General features: G+C 58.7%; 1 protein-coding gene across 6 annotated transcripts in view; it reads right to left on the bottom strand.

Annotated features, from left to right (window-relative positions):
* PHACTR3 (phosphatase and actin regulator 3) overlaps positions 1 to 18,420 on the bottom strand; it is a 222,029-nt gene that overhangs the window by 61,653 nt on the left and 141,956 nt on the right. For all 6 annotated transcript variants that reach the window (XM_053574690.1, XM_053574689.1, XM_053574692.1 and 3 more), the window contains exons 3-4: positions 14,335 to 14,412; positions 8,612 to 8,794 (exon numbers count right to left, since the gene is read on the bottom strand). In XM_053574690.1, coding sequence (XP_053430665.1) covers positions 8,612 to 8,794; positions 14,335 to 14,412 — 261 coding nt within the window. The remainder of the gene's footprint in view (positions 1 to 8,611; positions 8,795 to 14,334; positions 14,413 to 18,420) is intronic.

Raw genomic sequence — 18,420 nt, 5'->3', positions numbered from 1 at the left:
TTAATTTCAATGGCCACATGCGCGGTGGTACTGCCATTGGTTTTTCTGGAAGTCAGTGGCCATGCCAAAGCCCCTCGGTCAAGGAGAGCATAGGGTGCTGGGTGAACCTTTGATGTCCTCCAGGGATGCCACCCCATTTGTGCAAGATAGGCTCCCACCCTCCACCCTGACAGCCAAGGGACTCACCCCAGCAACTCTCACCAAGATCTTCCCCCAAGTCTCCCCACAAAAATTATCTGTGCTCTCCACACACTGAGCCCCGTGTCCCTGACCCACCTGTGGGTCCTAGGCAGGACAACAGTCCCCACCCCTCCTCTTTAGATGCTCCACCCCTCAGCATCTCGGGGAGCGAGCAGTCCCTGCTGCATTTTAGAATCTTCTCCAAACTGAAATTTCAACATTTATTAAAGTCTCGAGTGCTCTCTCCAAATTTCTTAAATAGTAGAAGACCTGAGCTTTGTGTGTTTCCTGCATTGGGGGCCTGCCCTGACCAGCAGAAGCTGCTTTCCCAACTGAGGTCTCAGCCAGAGACTCCTACATCATACAAGCCCCCAGGAGGCTCAGAGTAAGGACCGAGAGTGAGGGAGCTCAGCCAACCCACAGGTCCACGACTCCCCCAGCATGTGTCCGTGTGGTCCCCCCACTTACCAGAGCAAACAGTCATATTTTAGACTTTGCAGGCCGAGAGGCAAAAGTCAAGACTATTACGTGGGTATATACACAACAGGAGGTAGAACCAGCCTGCCCACCTGCCCAGGTGACCACATTCTGCACCCAGTTACCACCCACTGGGGACCCTCTGGAGACCCTGCATGACCAGACCAAGGAAGAACATGGTAGGACATGATCAGCTTTACTCCATCCCAGTGACACCCTGGTCTCAGTGTGGGTAGCTGGCCGTCAGCAGGACATCTCCCAGAATGAGGTTCCCAGCTGTGTCCAGCAGTGGCCAACAGCCAAATCCCCTGCGGCAGGTGGCATCAGCAGGGCACAGGGAAGGGACACCTCCGCATGGTCTCCTGGCTCACACGTCAGCCCTCAAGAACTGCCTGTCAGCCACACAGACTCGGGCAGTGTGTTATAACTCACTCGCAACCTAGACTCAGCAGCAACTCATATTCCAGAACATTCCAGAAGCTGAACGAAGATGTATCCCCTGCCTGGCCCTAGCATTTAGGCTATAAAGTATTGCAGTTAAGAGCAAACTCCAATTCTGCCACTTAGGTGTTGTGTGCCCTCGGGAAAATGACATAACCTCTTTGGGCCTCTGTTGTCTTGTCTAAAAAGGTGAAGCTGTTGTAGATAATACCATGAACACAGAACATGCTCCCCAACAGGGGCACTCACGGGAAAGCCATGGCTTAGCTCTGCCCCGCACAGGAACACTGGCAGGATCCTGCCCCACGAATACTGAAGCCGGGCTCCTCCTGCTCCCATAGCCCACCCAGATGCAGCCAGAAAACCAAGATCACCCTAAACACCATAGCCCAAGTCGGCCCAAATCACCAAACCAAAGGGTCAAGGGAGATGATGGTCAAAATCATTGACAGTTCTTCTCCTGAGACAGCTGCAGTGTTTGGATATATCAGCCCCCCCCCACATACACATTAACAGTTTGGGACAGCCACAGTGCAGACTGTTGTCCCTTGGCCACAGAGGGATACACCTGGACCCAGGGCTAACCTAGGGCAGCCCCTCATGCTCCCTAATCACCCTCTCTCACCTCCACAAAGGGCATGGGGGGCGGGTTTTAAGAGATAGAAGCTGACCTTCGAGGACAGAGACCCCATGGGCTGCCCCACGTGTAGACCCTCCCCCATGGGCCATCACCTGTGAGTTTTCCACGACCTTGCCCCAGGCTGTGGAGAGAAGACTCACATGACACAGGGGCTGCCTGAGAGTCTGGCTTGCTCTGCTGTTAGATGACATCTGTCTGTTACGAAATTAGCCAGCACACAGAGGGACTGGGCCCAGGTGCGGTAGCTCCCCTGGGTGATGACATGCATGATGTGGGGACAGGAAGAGAAAACACCGTTGGGCAATCTGCTGGGCTCCTCAGAGCTCTGCAGCAGGACACCATCTCACAGTGATCACCATGTAATGACTCTTCCATCCCATATTAGTGAGGCGCAAGGTAGAAGATCAAAAGTCAGCAACACAGGGTTGGCTCTGAGCCTCACAGAGGGTCTGCAAATCCAGCCCCAGAGGGCCAGGCCTACCCACAGGGACACCCCTGCCCAGCTCTGGAAGCAGTGCCATGTGGGAACAGGCCTGACTCGGATCACTGGAAAGAAACTGCACATCTGGATTTTTGTGAATGCTTCTGATTTTTAAACTTCGGCTTGCAGTTTACTCAGCAGTGAGTTGAATGACCTGTGTTGAACGACCATCTGCTGGCTCCTTGACGGGGCTTTGCTTAAGGCCAAGCTTTGAACTATGGACCTAGAGAGGGGGCTACACTCCTGGCACAGGGTCCCAGACCTGCAGGGCCGGACCAGACCTTGGGGTTATCCCAGCTTAATAGTGAAGTACAGATGGCCCCACACCCCAAAACACAGATGCTGCCACAGGCATGACTCTCAGGGAGCGTCTGCAAGCAGACATTGAATGTTAATGCATCACCTCCAAGGGCTATTTGACGGTGATGGTGACAGTGACAGGACCCAGCAGCTGCAGATACTGAGTACTCGTGTATGTGAGGACTGAACTTAGCATTTCCAGGTCACGTAATTTTAGCAAACCTCAGAGGTCTGTGTGACTACTATCCTCACTTTATGGCTGATTAAACAGGCTCAGAGAGATTAAGTCCTTTATCCATAATCACACAGCTCAGTGAGGAGTTCAGCCAAATCTCAAACCCAGGTCAGCCCGAAGTGGAGGATGCTGCCCTTTGTTCCCTGGCTCCGTACCCCTGGACACAGCCAACTCAAGTGCCCTGGTGTCATTTGGGTGGACCAATCTGGGGCTAAGGTGTGTGCAGCACTCGAGTGCTTGGAGAAGCACAGACATCACCCTGCACATCAGCAGCCAGAGGTGGGCCAGCGGTGGCTGACACCAGCAGCGTGAGAAATGCCAGTAACAGCTAATAAGCCACCACGTCCCTGGAGAATGACAAGGATTTCCTCAAGCAAGGTGTTTTGGGGAGGGGGAAGGCCCTGCTTTAGAGACTTTGGGCATTCTTTTTACTTCCTATACTTTGGTATATTTTGAAGTGAGATCATACTTCTATTTTTATTTATTTATAAGAAAAAGAAAATCTCTATCATGATTCTGAGTGACAGACCCACACCACTTGCCCTGATTAATAAAAATAAATATATCACTAGTTAAATATTTTCTAATTGTCCATGTGCTATTCACATGAAGTCAGCTCCTGTGCCCCTGGGGCATGAGGCCCACACTGGAGAAGCTGGGGACCAATGATACAAAACCCCACGGGCCACACACTGACCGGGTTGGTCTTGCCCAGGTCTTGCCTGGACCTGCAGCCAAGCACTCTTCTTGCAATGCCAAACCCTGTCAGTTGCTGCATCCCCCAGGGGCTCCATGCCCTCGGCCAGGGGTGATGTGTCTCTCTCCAGCCTGCCTGCTGCTTTGGCAAATGAAGTTTTATATGAGCACAAGCCACGGCCCTTTTATCTGTGTGTCCTCTGGCTGTTTTGTGGGATGAGGACAGGATGGAGCAGTTGCCAGACAGCCTGGCCCTCCAGCCCTTCACTGACAAAGTGCATGGCCCCACGCTTGGTCTTCACAGGCGTCCTCCAGTGAAGGGACGGGCCTGCTCCTCACTCTCAGCCTGGGGACTCCTACTCACCCCCAGATCCCCAGAGCATGTCCTGGCAAGAGAAGGTCCTTACCGCAAATTTATGGTTTTAACCAACCAGCTCTGCTCTCAGGCATCCGTCCCCAAACTGAGCTGTGGTCAGAAGAGGGTGCTGATGGCCACAGGCAGGGTCCTCAGAGCTGGGTTGGCAAAACCACAGCCCAGGAGGATGTGACCCCAGCAGAAAGCTGGGGAAGCATCTCTGCTGGGTGGAGCTGACTGCAGAGACCACAGAAGGAAGGCAAGTCCCCAGTCATCAGAATCAGACCAGTCCCTGCCAGCAAGGCCAGAAGCCTGGGAGACGTGGGGCCACAAGTGTGTCCAGAGTGAGAGCTGGGACCCTCTCACCAGCACGACTCTTCAGACCCCAAATTCCTCTTGTACCTCAAAGCTAAGTGACACTGGAGACACGTGGTCCCCCAGGAGAGCAGAGCACAGCCACAGGAATGTCGGGGATGAGCCAGGAGACAGTGGCCAGTGCAAGTGTCACTCTGTGTGGCAGGATGTGCCACAAAGCAGATACCCATCCAGCTCCAAAGCAGCAGCCCCGAGGCTTGTCCTGTGGCCTGGGTCTCAGGCCTCCCACCTTCCTGGAGAGACTCGGAGCTTGTGTTCCAGCCCCCAATCTGTGTGTGACAATTTTATAGCTTGAAGTTTTACAGGAAATCGGATTACAGCTCGACAGTAAGGTCTCTGGGAATACAGCCTTCAAAGTCAATCTAACGGTTAGGGGAAGAGGGGGTGAATCTTCCAGATGCTCACAGGGTTCCTGGGTGGGCGCGTCTTTTCCCTTCCTTGTCCTTCCTTTCTTCTCCCCGTTTCCAGTCAGATGCCCCATCTACACCACTAAAACACATGCTGCTCCCTTAATTCTCACCGCACACAGCAGTGCAGCTCTTCCCAACCGTCCTCACCCACACGGCAGTGCAGCTCTTCCCACCCGGTCCTCACCCCAGACGGCAGTGCAGCTATTCCCACCCGGTCCCCACCCCACACGGCAGTGCATCTCTTCCCACCCTGTCCTCACCCCACACGGCAGTGCAGCTCTTCCCACCCTGTCCCCACCCCACACGGCAGTGCAGCTATTCCCACCCGGTCCCCACCCCACACGGCAGTGCATCTCTTCCCACCCTGTCCTCACCGCACACGGCAGTGCAGCTCTTCCCACCCGGTCCCCACCCCACACAGCAGTGCATCTCTTCCCACCCTGTCCTCACCGCACACGGCAGTGCAGCTATTCCCACCCGGTCCCCACCCCACACGGCAGTGCATCTCTTCCCACCCTGTCCTCACCGCACACGGCAGTGCAGCTCTTCACACCCGGTCCTCATCCCACACGGCAGCGCAGCTCTTCCCACCCGGTCCTCACCGCACACGGCAGTGCAGCTCTTCCCACCCTGTCCTCACCCCACACGGCAGTGCAGCTCTTCCCATCCAGTCCTCACCCCACACGGCAGCGCAGCTCTTCCCACCTGGTCCCCACCCCACACGGCAGTGCAGCTCTTCCCACCCTGTCCTCACCCCACACGGCAGCGCAGCTCTTCCCACCTGGTCCCCACCCCACACGGCAGCGCAGCTCTTCCCATCCAGTCCTCACCCCACACGGCAGCGCAGCTCTTCCCACCCGGTCCCCACCCCACACGGCAGTGCAGCTCTTCCCACCCTGTCCTCACCCCACACGGCAGCGCAGCTCTTCCCACCCGGTCCCCACCCCACACGGCAGTGCAGCTCTTCCCACCCTGTCCTCACCCCACACGGCAGTGCAGCTCTTCCCACCCTGTCCTCACCCCACACGGCAGTGCAGCTCTTCCCACCCAGTCCTCACCCCACACGGCAGTGCAGCTCTTCCCACCCTGTCCTCACCCCACACGGCAGTGCAGCTCTTCCCACCCGGTCCCCATCCCACACGGCAGTGCATCTCTTCCCACCCTGTCCTCACCGCACACGGCAGTGCATCTCTTCCCACCCTGTCCTCACCCCACACGGCAGTGCAGCTCTTCCCATCCAGTCCTCACCCCACACGGCAGTGCAGCTCTTCCCATCCAGTCCTCACCCCACACGGCAGTGCAGCTCTTCCCATCCGGTCCTCACCCCACACGGCAGTGCAGCTCTTCCCACCCTGTCCTCACCCCACACGGCAGCGCAGCTCTTCCCACCTGGTCCCCACCCCACACGGCAGTGCAGCTCTTCCCATCCAGTCCTCACCCCACACGGCAGCGCAGCTCTTCCCACCTGGTCCCCACCCCACACGGCAGCGCAGCTCTTCCCACCTGGTCCTCACCCCACACGGCAGTGCATCTCTTCCCACCCTGTCCTCACCCCACACGGCAGCGCAGCTCTTCCCACCTGGTCCCCACCCCACACGGCAGTGCAGCTCTTCCCATCCAGTCCTCACCCCACACGGCAGCGCAGCTCTTCCCACCTGGTCCCCACCCCACACGGCAGTGCAGCTCTTCCCACCCTGTCCTCACCCCACACGGCAGCGCAGCTCTTCCCACCTGGTCCCCACCCCACACGGCAGCGCAGCTCTTCCCATCCAGTCCTCACCCCACACGGCAGCGCAGCTCTTCCCACCCGGTCCCCACCCCACACGGCAGTGCAGCTCTTCCCACCCTGTCCTCACCCCACACGGCAGTGCAGCTCTTCCCACCCTGTCCTCACCCCACACGGCAGTGCAGCTCTTCCCACCCAGTCCTCACCCCACACGGCAGTGCAGCTCTTCCCACCCTGTCCTCACCCCACACGGCAGTGCAGCTCTTCCCACCCGGTCCCCACCCCACACGGCAGTGCATCTCTTCCCACCCTGTCCTCACCCCACACGGCAGTGCAGCTCTTCCCACCCGGTCCCCACCCCACACGGCAGTGCAGCTCTTCCCACCCTGTCCTCACCCCACACGGCAGCGCAGCTCTTCCCACCCTGTCCCCACCCCACACGGCAGCGCAGCTCTTCCCACCCGGTCCCCACCCCACACGGCAGCGCAGCTCTTCCCACCCGGTCCCCACCCCACACGGCAGCGCAGCTCTTCCCACCCGGTCCTCACCCCACACGGTCCTCACCCCACACGGCAGCGCAGCTCTTCCCACCCGGTCCTCACCCCACACGGCAGTGCAGCTCTTCCCACCCTGTCCTCACCCCACACGGCAGTGCAGCTCTTCCCACCCTGTCCCCACCCCACACGGCAGTGCAGCTCTTCCCACCCTGTCCTCACCCCACACGGCAGTGCAGCTCTTCCCACCCGGTCCTCACCCCACACGGCAGTGCAGCTCTTCCCACCCGGTCCTCACCCCACACGGCAGTGCAGCTCTTCCCACCCTGTCCTCACCCCACACGGCAGTGCAGCTCTTCCCACCCGGTCCTCACCCCACACGGCAGTGCAGCTCTTCCCACCCTGTCCCCACCCCACACGGCAGTGCATCTCTTCCCACCCTGTCCCCACCCCACACGGCAGTGCATCTCTTCCCACCCTGTCCCCACCCCACACGGCAGTGCAGCTCTTCCCACCCTGTCCCCACCCCACACGGCAGTGCATCTCTTCCCACCCTGTCCCCACCCCACACGGCAGTGCATCTCTTCCCACCCTGTCCCCACCCCACACGGCAGTGCAGCTCTTCCCACCCTGTCCCCACCCCACACGGCAGTGCAGCTCTTCCCACCCGGTCCTCACCCCACACGGCAGTGCAGCTCTTCCCACCCTGTCCCCACCCCACACGGCAGTGCAGCTCTTCCCACCTGGTCCTCACCCCACACGGCAGCGCAGCTCTTCCCACCCTGTCCCCACCCCACACGGCAGTGCAGCTCTTCCCACCCTGTCCTCACCCCACACGGCAGTGCAGCTCTTCCCACCCGTTCCTCACCCCACACGGCAGCGCAGCTCTTCCCACCCTGTCCCCACCCCACACGGCAGTGCAGCTCTTCCCACCCGTTCCTCACCCCACACGGCAGTGCAGCTCTTCCCACCCTGTCCCCACCCCACACGGCAGTGCAGCTCTTCCCACCCTTTCCTCACCCCACACGGCAGTGCAGCTCTTCCCACCCAGTCCCACCCGGTCCCCACCCCACACGGCAGTGCATCTCTTCCCACCCGGTCCCCACCCCACACGGCAGTGCATCTCTTCCCACCCGGTCCCCACCCCACACGCAGTGCAGCTCTTCCCACCCTGTCCCCACCCCACATGGCAGTGCAGCTCCTCCCACCTGTTCCTCACCCCACATGGCAGTGCAGCTCTTCCCACCCCGTCCTCACCCCACACGGCAGTGCAGCTCTTCCCACCCCGTCCTCACCCCACACGGCAGTGCAGCTCTTCCCACCCTCTAGCCCCACCCAGAGAGGGGCCTCACTTTCCCATTTCACAGGGAGAAGACAGGGCTGAGGCCAGCAGAGCTCGCTGGGCAGTGGAAGGAGCCATCGCCACCACTCACCAGCTGATTTAGGCCACTGGGAAGGTCCTTGAACCCCACATCCTGGACACTTATCCATTAGGGAGCACCTTCCCGACCAGAAGGTCCCAGTGAAGGGGCAAAGATGTCCTGGGAGGAAGGTTGGAGATGAGCGTCCTCAAGCCCTGTCACCCACTGGCCATGCCAGACTTGGGAGGAGAGGGTGAAGAATGTGTAGCTGGGCCCTGCGGCTCAGCGTGGCAGGGTTAGGAGCCGAGGTCTGGGGGGTAGCTGCCTGAGAGCCAAGTCTATGAGGACTCCCACTGAGCCCTCGCTGGGGACCTCAGCTGCCACCCATGTGGACGGCCATCCCAGGAGGAGCCCCACCCTGCATGGACTCTATTCTGTACCTGCATCGTCCAAATGGGTGGCCGAGGACAGTGGCTCAATCAGGGAGGCCTGGTCTGTGCCGGCGGCCAAGGGACTCCCAGGCTGGGTGTCTCTGGCAGTGAGAGCCTCCTGTGTGGGTGTGGCAGGCTCACTCTGTGCAAGCCCGGGGCCTCCATCGGGGCTGCGTGTTTTGCTTTCGGCATCTGCAAGGAAATCAGCTGTCAGCCTGGCCTGCACTGCCCTTTCCAAAGTGTCTTCCTGGGAAGTGTGCCCGCCAGGTCCCAGGTGGTGCCCCTGCACTACCCTCTCTGCCGGGCCCATTTCCTCCACACCTGCAGGAGACTGGCCAGCACCCCACCAGCATCCGCACCCTCTGCCATGTGCCTCTGGGGTGTCCCTCTCTGACCCTGCCTGGTGGTTTTCTTTGTCCAGCTGGACATTAGTGTGTTTGACTCACCATCAGCTTCAAAAGTGCTGGCACAACTCACACCCACCTGTGTCCCTTGGCTGCCCTCTGAGGACATGTCTGAGTGGCCTGCTGGCACATCAGGTGGGAACAAGTGGTCACTGTAGTACACCCCTGAGGTGCCCAGGCTGTTCTTTAGGTGGCATTACTAAGGCTGCAGATACCACCAGGAGGCCCTGAGTCACCCACTACGCTAAGGTTTACCCATTGCCCTGGTGAGGTGGAGGTTAGTAGGGCACAAACCGAGCTGAGACTTTGGACATTCTGTCACCACGCTCCCCACCGGCCCAGGCAGGTGGCCACCTTTTCCTATACAGGAGCAGATGGCCAATTTCTAAGATGACCAATATCCTGAACGCAGGTAGCTCACGATCGGAGGAGGCCACACAGATGACCACAAGTGGCATCTTGAGCCCAGGAATGGGAGCACAGAGCAGGGAGTCCCCAGGGCCAGGAGGGCTGCAGGAAGGAAGAACCTGGGGCTTCCCCTCTCGGGGCTTCTGAAGTCTCCAGCGGCCTGGCCCTTGGTTGGGTGCCCCCAGGGCCTGACCTTAATGAGGAGAGCTCAGCACTCGGGGAGCAAAAGAACCGTCCAGGCACCCAGCTGCAGGGCCTCAGCCAGCTAACCATAGCCACGTCTTCTGGACACATGTCACAGCTCAATACATGGAGTCCCTACATGGTCCCTCAATCCCTGAAGTGGGTTCACGGAGGCAGACGCCACAATGCAGGGTAGCAGTGGGGGTGCTGATGTGGCCAGGGTTGCAGCATGGGGACGCTAGCCTGCTCTCTTCCAGAGAGATTTATTTCAGAGTCAGGGTCCTGCTTCATGGATCAGTCCTGACGCCTGCCCATTGTTCCAGCCCTTCAGTGTCCCTCTCACGCCCTATGGGGTCCTGCTCAGACAGAAAGGACATGGGCACCCAGCCCACGTATCCCATGCCCTACATACAGGGTTTTTTGCGCCCAAACAGTAAGCTTCTCAGGGCCTCAATTTCCTCATCTATAAAATGGGGATAAAGTTGCTACTCGCTTCATGGAATTATGGTGAGAATTAAATGAGTTCATGTACGGAACGTGTCTGGCATGAAGCCAGCACCCCCTATCTGCACGTCGGCCACGCCTGGGCCCACCTCCTCCCTACCCCTCGGAGGGCTAGAGCTTTCGTCTCTGCTGACCACATTCCCCTACTGCATGCCTGTCCCCACGGGGGGGAGTCTGGGGATGTGGAGCTACAAAGTTATCATTTCTATAGCCACATCAGTGGCCCTGGCCAATATCTAAGATGCTGTGGGCCACACACGGTGTCACCTGTGCTGCATAATATTTTTCAATTTCCAGCATTCTCAGCTCCAAGGTCACATTAAGACAGCCTGGGCCAAAGGCTACCCTCGGCAGTACCTACTAACCAGACCCTGACACAAGCCGAGAGAACTCAACCAAAATTAGATGTTGCAAAGCCCGAAACTAAAGCTTCTCAGCCCCTGACTGGTTTCCTTGTGCCTGACACACAGCTATGACAAACTCGACTACTACTTACCTGGCCCCTGGTGACACAGAGGGAGCATGCGAGCCAGCTGGGTAGCAGGAGAGCTCTACCACAGTCACACCTACCCGGGGCACTAGGTGGGGCTGCCGTCCACTGCTTACTGGGTGGATAGCAAGTCAGAGGATGCACAGGTGCGTTGCTGCTATAACTATCACTGCTCTTAGTGTGATAATGACGACATCTTCATCACTATCATCATGAAAATAGCAACAGTAACGTGGTCAGAACAGTGAACCTGGAAGGCCCAGAGCTCTCCAGCCTCCAGCCAGATTTGAAAATAGCTCTGCGCCCACCTGCAGTCCCAGAGCCCCTCCACCTGTGCCCGCAGCAGCTCTGCAGCCCGTGCAGGACTTTTCTGGGCTGTGCTCAGAGCGCCGGCTCATAATCATGCTCAATGAAAAGTTCCAGTTCCCAAAATAGCACTAGTGGCAGCGTGTTGCTAAGAAACGCTGGGGGGGGGCGGGGCGGCGCTGGGGCTGTGGCTGAGCCTCTCGCTGTGCGTGGCCTCCCTCCGGCCCTCAGTCAGATGCCCTCTCCCCCTACCCAGGGCTGCTACTGAGCAGCCACAGGGAGTGGAGACATGCCAGATATGCACATGAATGTGCATGGGAGAGCGCACGCATGCACCCTGTAAGCACATGTGGGCACACATATGTGCACATGCATGAGCACGCACACACGCACACACGTCCCCCCGCATCCCCACCACATGGGAACCAGGCAGTCTTGATTTGTCCCTGTCCGATTCCCAGAGGAAAGCATGCCTAGCACTAGGGTAGTGACTCTCTTCTTTCAGATCCAGGGATGGGGTATGAAATTCCTTAAGTTATTTAAGAAAATGCCAAGTCAACTTGTACAGGAAGATGCAGGGAGGTGAAAGCAAGTCGTTCAGGGACACAAACAGCATCTCCCCCAGGGACACACCAGGCCCCTCTCACTCATCTCCCCCAGGGACACACCAGGCCCCTCTCACTCATCTCCCCCAGGGACACACCAGGCCCCCCTCACTCATCTCCCCCGGGGACACACCAGGCCCCTCTCACTCATCTCCCCCAGGGACACACCAGGCCCCCCTCAGTCATCTCCCCCAGGGACACACCAGGCCCCTCTCACTCATCTCCCCCAGGGACACACACAAGCCCCTCTCACTCATCTCCCCCAGGGACACACACAGGCCCCTCTCACTCATCTCCCCCAGGGACACACAGGGCCCCTCTCACTCATCTCCCCCAGGGACACACCAGGCCCCTCTCACTCATCTCCCCCAGGGACACACCAGGCCCCTCTCACTCATCTCCCCCAGGGACACACCAGGACCCTCTCACTCAACTACCCCAGGGACACACCAGGACCCTCTCAGTCATCTCCCCCAGGGACACACCAGGACCCTCTCACTCATCTCCCCCAGGGACACACCAGGCCCCTCTCACTCATCTCCCCCAGGGACACACACAGGCCCCCTCTCACCCATCTCCCCCAGGGACACACCAGGCCCCTCTCACTCATCTCCCCCAGGGACACACCAGGCCCCTCTCTCTTATCTCCCCCAGGGACACACACAGGCCCCTCTCACTCATCTCCCCCAGGGACACACCAGGCCCCTCTCACTCATCTCCCCCAGGGACACACCAGGCCCCTCTCACTCATCTCCCCCAGGGACACACCAGGCCCCTCTCACTCATCTCCCCCAGGGACACACACATGCCCCTCTCACTCATCTCCCCCAGGGACACACACATGCCCCTCTCACTCATCTCCTCCAGGGACACACACAGGCCCCTCTCACTCATCTCCCCCAGGAACACACCAGGCCCCTCTCACTCATCTCCCCCAGGGACACACCAGGCCCCTCTCACTCATCTCCCCCAGGGACACACACAGGCCCCTCTCACTCATCTCCCCCAGGGACACACCAGGCCCCTCTCACTCATCTCCCCCAGGGACACACCAGGCCCCTCTCACTCATCTCCCCCAGGGACACACCAGGCCCCTCTCACTCATCTCCCCCAGGGACACACCAGGCCCCTCTCACTCATCTCCCCCAGGGACACACCGGCCCCTCTCACTCATCTCCCCCAGGGACACACCAGGCCCCTCTCACTCATCTCCCCCAGGGACACACACAGGCCCCTCTCACTCATCTCCCCCAGGGACACACCAGGCCCCTCTCACTCATCTCCCCCAGGAACACACACAGGCCCCTCTCACTCATCTCTCACAGGGACACACACAGGCCCCCTCTCACTCATCTCCCCCAGGGACACACACAGGCCCCTCTCACTCATCTCCCCCAGGGACACACCAGGCCCCTCTCACTCATCTCCCCCAGGGACACACACAGGCCCCTCTCACTCATCTCCCCCAGGGACACACACAGGCCCCCTCTCACTCATCGCCTTTGGGCTGGGGACCAGGGAGAGGCAGAGATGGGGACTGCTCATGCCACAGGGGTTGATCTGACCCCTCTTAGTTGTGAGGTTTGAGGAAGTTGGATGGAGCAGTGAAGATGACAGGCGGTCACCTCCCTTCCCATCTCCCCATCTCACATGGCCAGACAGGGGCTTCCTGGGTGCCTGTGCCACACCTGTCCACAGTCTCCTTCACAAAATCACACACGGGGCACAGCAAGCTGGTGCCGCGGACACATTCCATCTCCCTGGGCACTGTCTTGTAGGCCCTGTCCAGAGGCCACACCCTGCCAGGGTGGTAACCTCCCTCTGCATGTGCAGGACAGAGGCCACTCCTGGCTGCTGTCCTGGCCAAGGAGGTTCGAATGCAAGTTTGGGACTGCTAAGGACCCCAGGCAGCTCTGGGGGTCCCCTGGCTGGACCGACACCCTCACTGTGATCCCCTCTCTATCCCTTCTCTGTGACCCTCCCTCCTGGCAGCCTCCCAAGGCCCGTCCCACCTGAAGGCCACAGTGCAGGCAGCTACCACACGGGGGCACCCCCAGCTGCAGAATCGTCCCCACATTGTGGGCAGCAGAAGCAGGTGGCTGAGCCAGCTTTCTCTACCAATCTCAGGGAAACCCATTGCCCCATCCTGGAAGGGGGCACATTGCGTCCCCTCCTGAGCATGGTCCTCACTCTCCTCCTCTGGGCTGGGGTCCTGGACTCGGCCTGAGCTGGGCAGGGGCAGCTGCACCACCTGCTGCCAATAGTTCCAACTAGTCCACCTAAGGGTGGGGGAACCCTGCACCAGGAGGAATTATGGCTTTGCCCCAAAAGAAAAGGCACTTTGTGAGCAAACATGTGGCAGGTGTACCCCAGGTGTCTGTGTGAGTATTATACTATAACTGCACACTTATAATGGGTGACACAGCACAGGGGTTACACAGCAGGAGAATGGACAGTGACAAGCAGGCTCCCTCGGAGGCAAGGCTTGCTGCCCTCAATTTCCCTCCAGAGACACCTGGTTCACTTCAGACCCCTGGCCCACTCAGTCTGGGGTGGCCTTGGGCTCCTGCAGCAGCCCTGACATGCGTCTGCCTCCTCAGCTGGCTTATGAGGCAAGGAAGATGAGAGGCGTCACTGGACCCAGGCCCTCTCTCCCCACCCACCTTCTCGGGGTCCCCATCCCCCGGGGGTGAGCACCCTTGCAGTCCTCATTTGGGTCCAGCTGCCACATCTAGACAGTGGATTGCTTTGATCCCACCTGTCTCAGAGGGGCTTCTTGGGCTCCCATGAGACGCTGGGCCCTACACACGTGCTGGGGCCGGGGGCACTGACCTTGCTCCATCATCTCCAGCAGCCCCTTCTTGATGAGCTCCTCACGGCCCTGCCTGCCAGCCATCTTCTTCTCCAGTACTGCAACACAAACAGGAAGGTGAGTCCTGGTCAAGATACCGCTGGCCCCTGTCCAGGCCACAGTCAGTGCCAGTGTCAAGGCGGAGCAACCAAAGAAGAGGGGCAGCAGGTGGCCCAGGGTGAGGGGCCTGGTCCACTGGGGGTGGGAGGGCAAAATCTGTCCAGCAATTCCAAAGTTTCTTACTAAGCCATCTGCCCAGCAATGTATGGAGAGCACAGCGATGGGAGCACTGTGGAATTCTCAAGGCCGTCACTGCTGAGCTTTATCTAAACAGCACCCTTCCACCCTCCACCAAATGCTCCTTCACTTACCAGCCAAGGAATGCAGCCTCTCCCTGCCCCCAGCACCCTCGGGTGCTGTTCGGTGATCTGTGTCAGCCTTTGCTAAATGCGCCCTGACCACGAGCAACACCCATTCACAGCCCGGAGTCTTTCGTGAGACTCTGCCACTGGAGCTTCTTCCAATAAACCACCAGTTAACAGATTTCAAAGAATCCACCAGATGAACAAGGAGGGAGGAGGCCCGCTCCCCACGCCCCTTCCACCAGCCCTGATTTGGCAAATCTTGTCAATTCCTCCCACAGAACAGCCCCTCCTGCCTCCCCATCCCAGAACAAAGCACTCTGGCCACTCAGCCCCTTACCCTCCCCACTTCTCTCTTCCCTCCTGGAGATACCTCAGGCTTCACAATCACCTCCTTTTCTCCAACTGTCCAGACAACTAGCTGTCTCCAGGCGAGCCCTGATTTTCAAATATGAGACTAAGAAATCACCTGTACTCTTTGAAAGATTCAGACAAGGTGCCTGCTATGAAGGCTGGGTCACCAGCCCGCTGGTTCTCTGCATGTGTAAACACTATGGCCCATGCCAGGTCATCTGTTGGGGTCCATGTCCAGCAGGGAAGGCAGATGGCAAGCAGGCAGTGAATGGAATTATTTCGCTTATTCAGAAGTGTTCACTGAGCACCTACTATGTGCTGGGTACTAGGGAGTCACCAGGGAACAAAACCAATTCAGCCCCCACCTTCATGGTGTGTGGTGGCTGGGAGCAGGCAAGGACAATAAGGTAGCCAATTGATGGAAACTGGTTACACATTTATTGAGCATCTACTGTGTGCCAGGCACTGTGTCAGCCACAGGGATACAGCTATGAGCAAGATGGGCAGGGCTGCTGCCCGAGGCCAGTGCATCTGGGGAGAACAGAGGACAAGCCCTACAAATGGTGGGAGGATAAATCACAACCAGAGGGTACGGGGCAGGGGTTTGTCTGGGGGACCCAGCCCGTCCTGGACCTCCAGGGCAGCTTCCCTGAAGATGTGTACCCCAGAGCTGAGGATCAATAGGAAACCCAAACACAGCAGGGTGAAGGCACTTTTGGGCATAGAGTGTAGTTTCCTTTCTGTAGTCCCAATTTCCAAACCAATTTTCAGGTGCCAGAACTGTGGATAAAACTTACAAATCGAATGTTACCTTTGGGAGGTGTCAGGAAGGAATCTGTGGCCCGGCCAGCAAATCAAGGCGAGAGAACAGGGCAAAGCTCTGAGGAACTGAGTGGCCCTGAGTGCGTGGGCGGGTGCAGACGCAGATGTGGGACTCTGCCTGCAGCGACTCCAGGTCCTCCCAGTAACCAAGAAATTCGGCACAAGGGTTTACTGTGCCCTCTCAGGGACCGGGGTGTCAGTCTTCTACAGGCAGGGTGGCTGGTAAGCGGTTGAGCTGGATCCAGCCCTGCCAGGGCAGGTACCATGATGCCACTTCCCCCTACCCTGAAGCATCCAGGAACGGTCTGCAGCGTGTCCCCGTCCCCGCCAACCCCACCACAGCCCCTCCGTGTCTCCCTTCCTCTCTGTCTTCATTTTACCTTGTCCTGGCCAACAAGGGGTTTGAAATGCTCCCCCCTGTAACACCCACACTTTCAGGCGCAAGTAACAAAATGCAGGGTTGCTCCCCAAATTTCCAAAGGGCTGAGTGAGTGAGCTGAAGGTGGGGACAGTGCAAGACCCTCTGTGACCTTACTGTCCCCAAAGCATCCTGGTGAACTCCAGGGCACAGCATGTAGGGGAGTGAGAGCGTCCTCAGAGGGCAAAGCTGGACCTTCCAGTCCCATAGCTGGGGACTGTGAGCCTGGAGAGTGCCACCCAAGGTCACAGAGGTCTCCCTGTTGCAGCTCCCTGCGCCTTTCAAGAGCTGTTCCCACTGCTGTGATGCTTTCCCTGACTTTCTCCAGGGGCCAATATCTCATCTCCATGTGGCCACCTCACCCAGGTCTCGCCAGACCACCCAACCCAAAGCAACACCCACCCCTGCCTCCCTCCTCCCCAGGGCCTGCTCAGACCCTCTGCAGCCCCCACTGGAGTCTGTGGCTGACTCACAAGGTTAGTCACCTGCTCACTTTGTCACCCAACTCCCCACCCTGCGGAAAGCTTGGGGGTGGGCGAGGCCTGGTCCCTCCTATGCCCTGAGGGCTGGCACATAAGGGGTGTTCAAGATTTGCTGATTAATGATAATTATTTTGTTTTTGCTTTGACAAGGAGACTTTGTCAATCCACTCCTTGAGTGGTTAAAGAAAATGATTTTGTAAAGGATGAAAAAAGCGTGAGTTGAGGACCTGCTGATGGCGGAAGCCCTCACCACAGCCCCTGCCTCTGGGGGCTGCATGTGGGTGGGTTTTGTCTCTGCCATCCCTGGAGCCCTGGAATCTGTGCCTCTTCAGAGCTGGGAAGGGAACAGGGACCTTGGGGACCCCAGAGGCAATATCCCAGACAGCCATATACCGGGGCTGGTCCCCAAGGCCCAAGGCTAACCCCACAGGAGCGGCTCCTTGCTAATTGTTTTCAGCCCCAGCTACTAGGTGCGGTTGAGATACCGTCTTCTTCATGGTTTGTGCCTCAAGTCACTGTTGCTCACAGAGCCCGGGGGGTCAGGCCAGGGCCAAGTCCACTGGCCGGGTCCCAGCCCCAGGCTTCCCCCAGCTGGCTATGTGACCCCAGGTGGGTCACTTCCCCTCTCTGAGTGTATTTTCTATCCCTGAGATGTGCAGGATGAAGAGTGTGGCCTGGCAGGATGGGACGTGCTCTGCTGCTGCTGCTCTTACTGACACTTGCATGCTTGCCATCACTACATGTGTCTCCCGTCTGAGGCACAGTCTCATGGCCACAGTTCTGAGGAGGCAGGAGCAGCTGTACCGCCCATCCAGTCCACCCAACTTCCCACAGAGCTGGGACTGGTGGGGTGTGAGGACACAGCTGAAGTAGGGGGTGGGGGCACTTCTGGGTCCTTGGGCGGGAGGGGTGGGGACAGGGCACCAAGGTAGATTACAGGAGCGGCTAGGAGGCTGGTTCTGCCTGCCAGTGAGGAGAGGCCTCAGGTGTCAAGGCCACCCTGGGGCTCTTGGAAACAGTGGTCCAGGACCGGCTGGGTCACCTAGACGACCCCCTGCCCAGAGCCCTCTGGGTCCAATTTGTCCCACTCACCATTTGTAGGGCTTATCCTCAGTCCTCCCCAGATGCACTGGCCTCAAGCAGAGGCTGTGACTATTTGCTCATAGCTATATCTCCTGCAGCTGACACAGTGCCTAGCACACAGTAGGAGGCAAGATCCAGGTCCCAAGACAGTTAACTCAGCTGGAACCTGAGGGGTGAGACCTGGGCCGCAGCATGCTCAGAGTGAGACTCCGGGTGTGAGAGACTATGGTGGGCCAGCTGGTTACCTGGCACAGGCAGGTCAGCAAGTGAATCTGGTCCAAAGCCTGTGTCTTGGGCCCAGCCCTGTCTTAAATTGGGGTCTGTGCCTTTAATAAGATCCGTATGACTGGGCACCTTGGGGTCTGGGTCCTGGGTGCCACATGGGTGCCAGGGCCTGGAAAGGCCAGGTGGGATCTGCAGAGGCCAATGCAGAAGGGTGGCCAGAGAGGGCTCCAGAGAGGGCTCCAGAGTGCAGTCTGCTCCCCCGTGTGAGGCTGGAACGACACAGACCAGCAGAGGCCACAGCCCTATGATGCCGTGACAATG

This window comes from Nycticebus coucang, chromosome 21, assembly GCF_027406575.1.
Source record: "Nycticebus coucang isolate mNycCou1 chromosome 21, mNycCou1.pri, whole genome shotgun sequence".
NCBI lineage: Eukaryota > Metazoa > Chordata > Mammalia > Primates > Lorisidae > Nycticebus > Nycticebus coucang.
The sequence above is the reverse complement of the archived record's forward strand: the minus strand, read 5'-3'. Positions and strand labels throughout refer to the sequence as shown.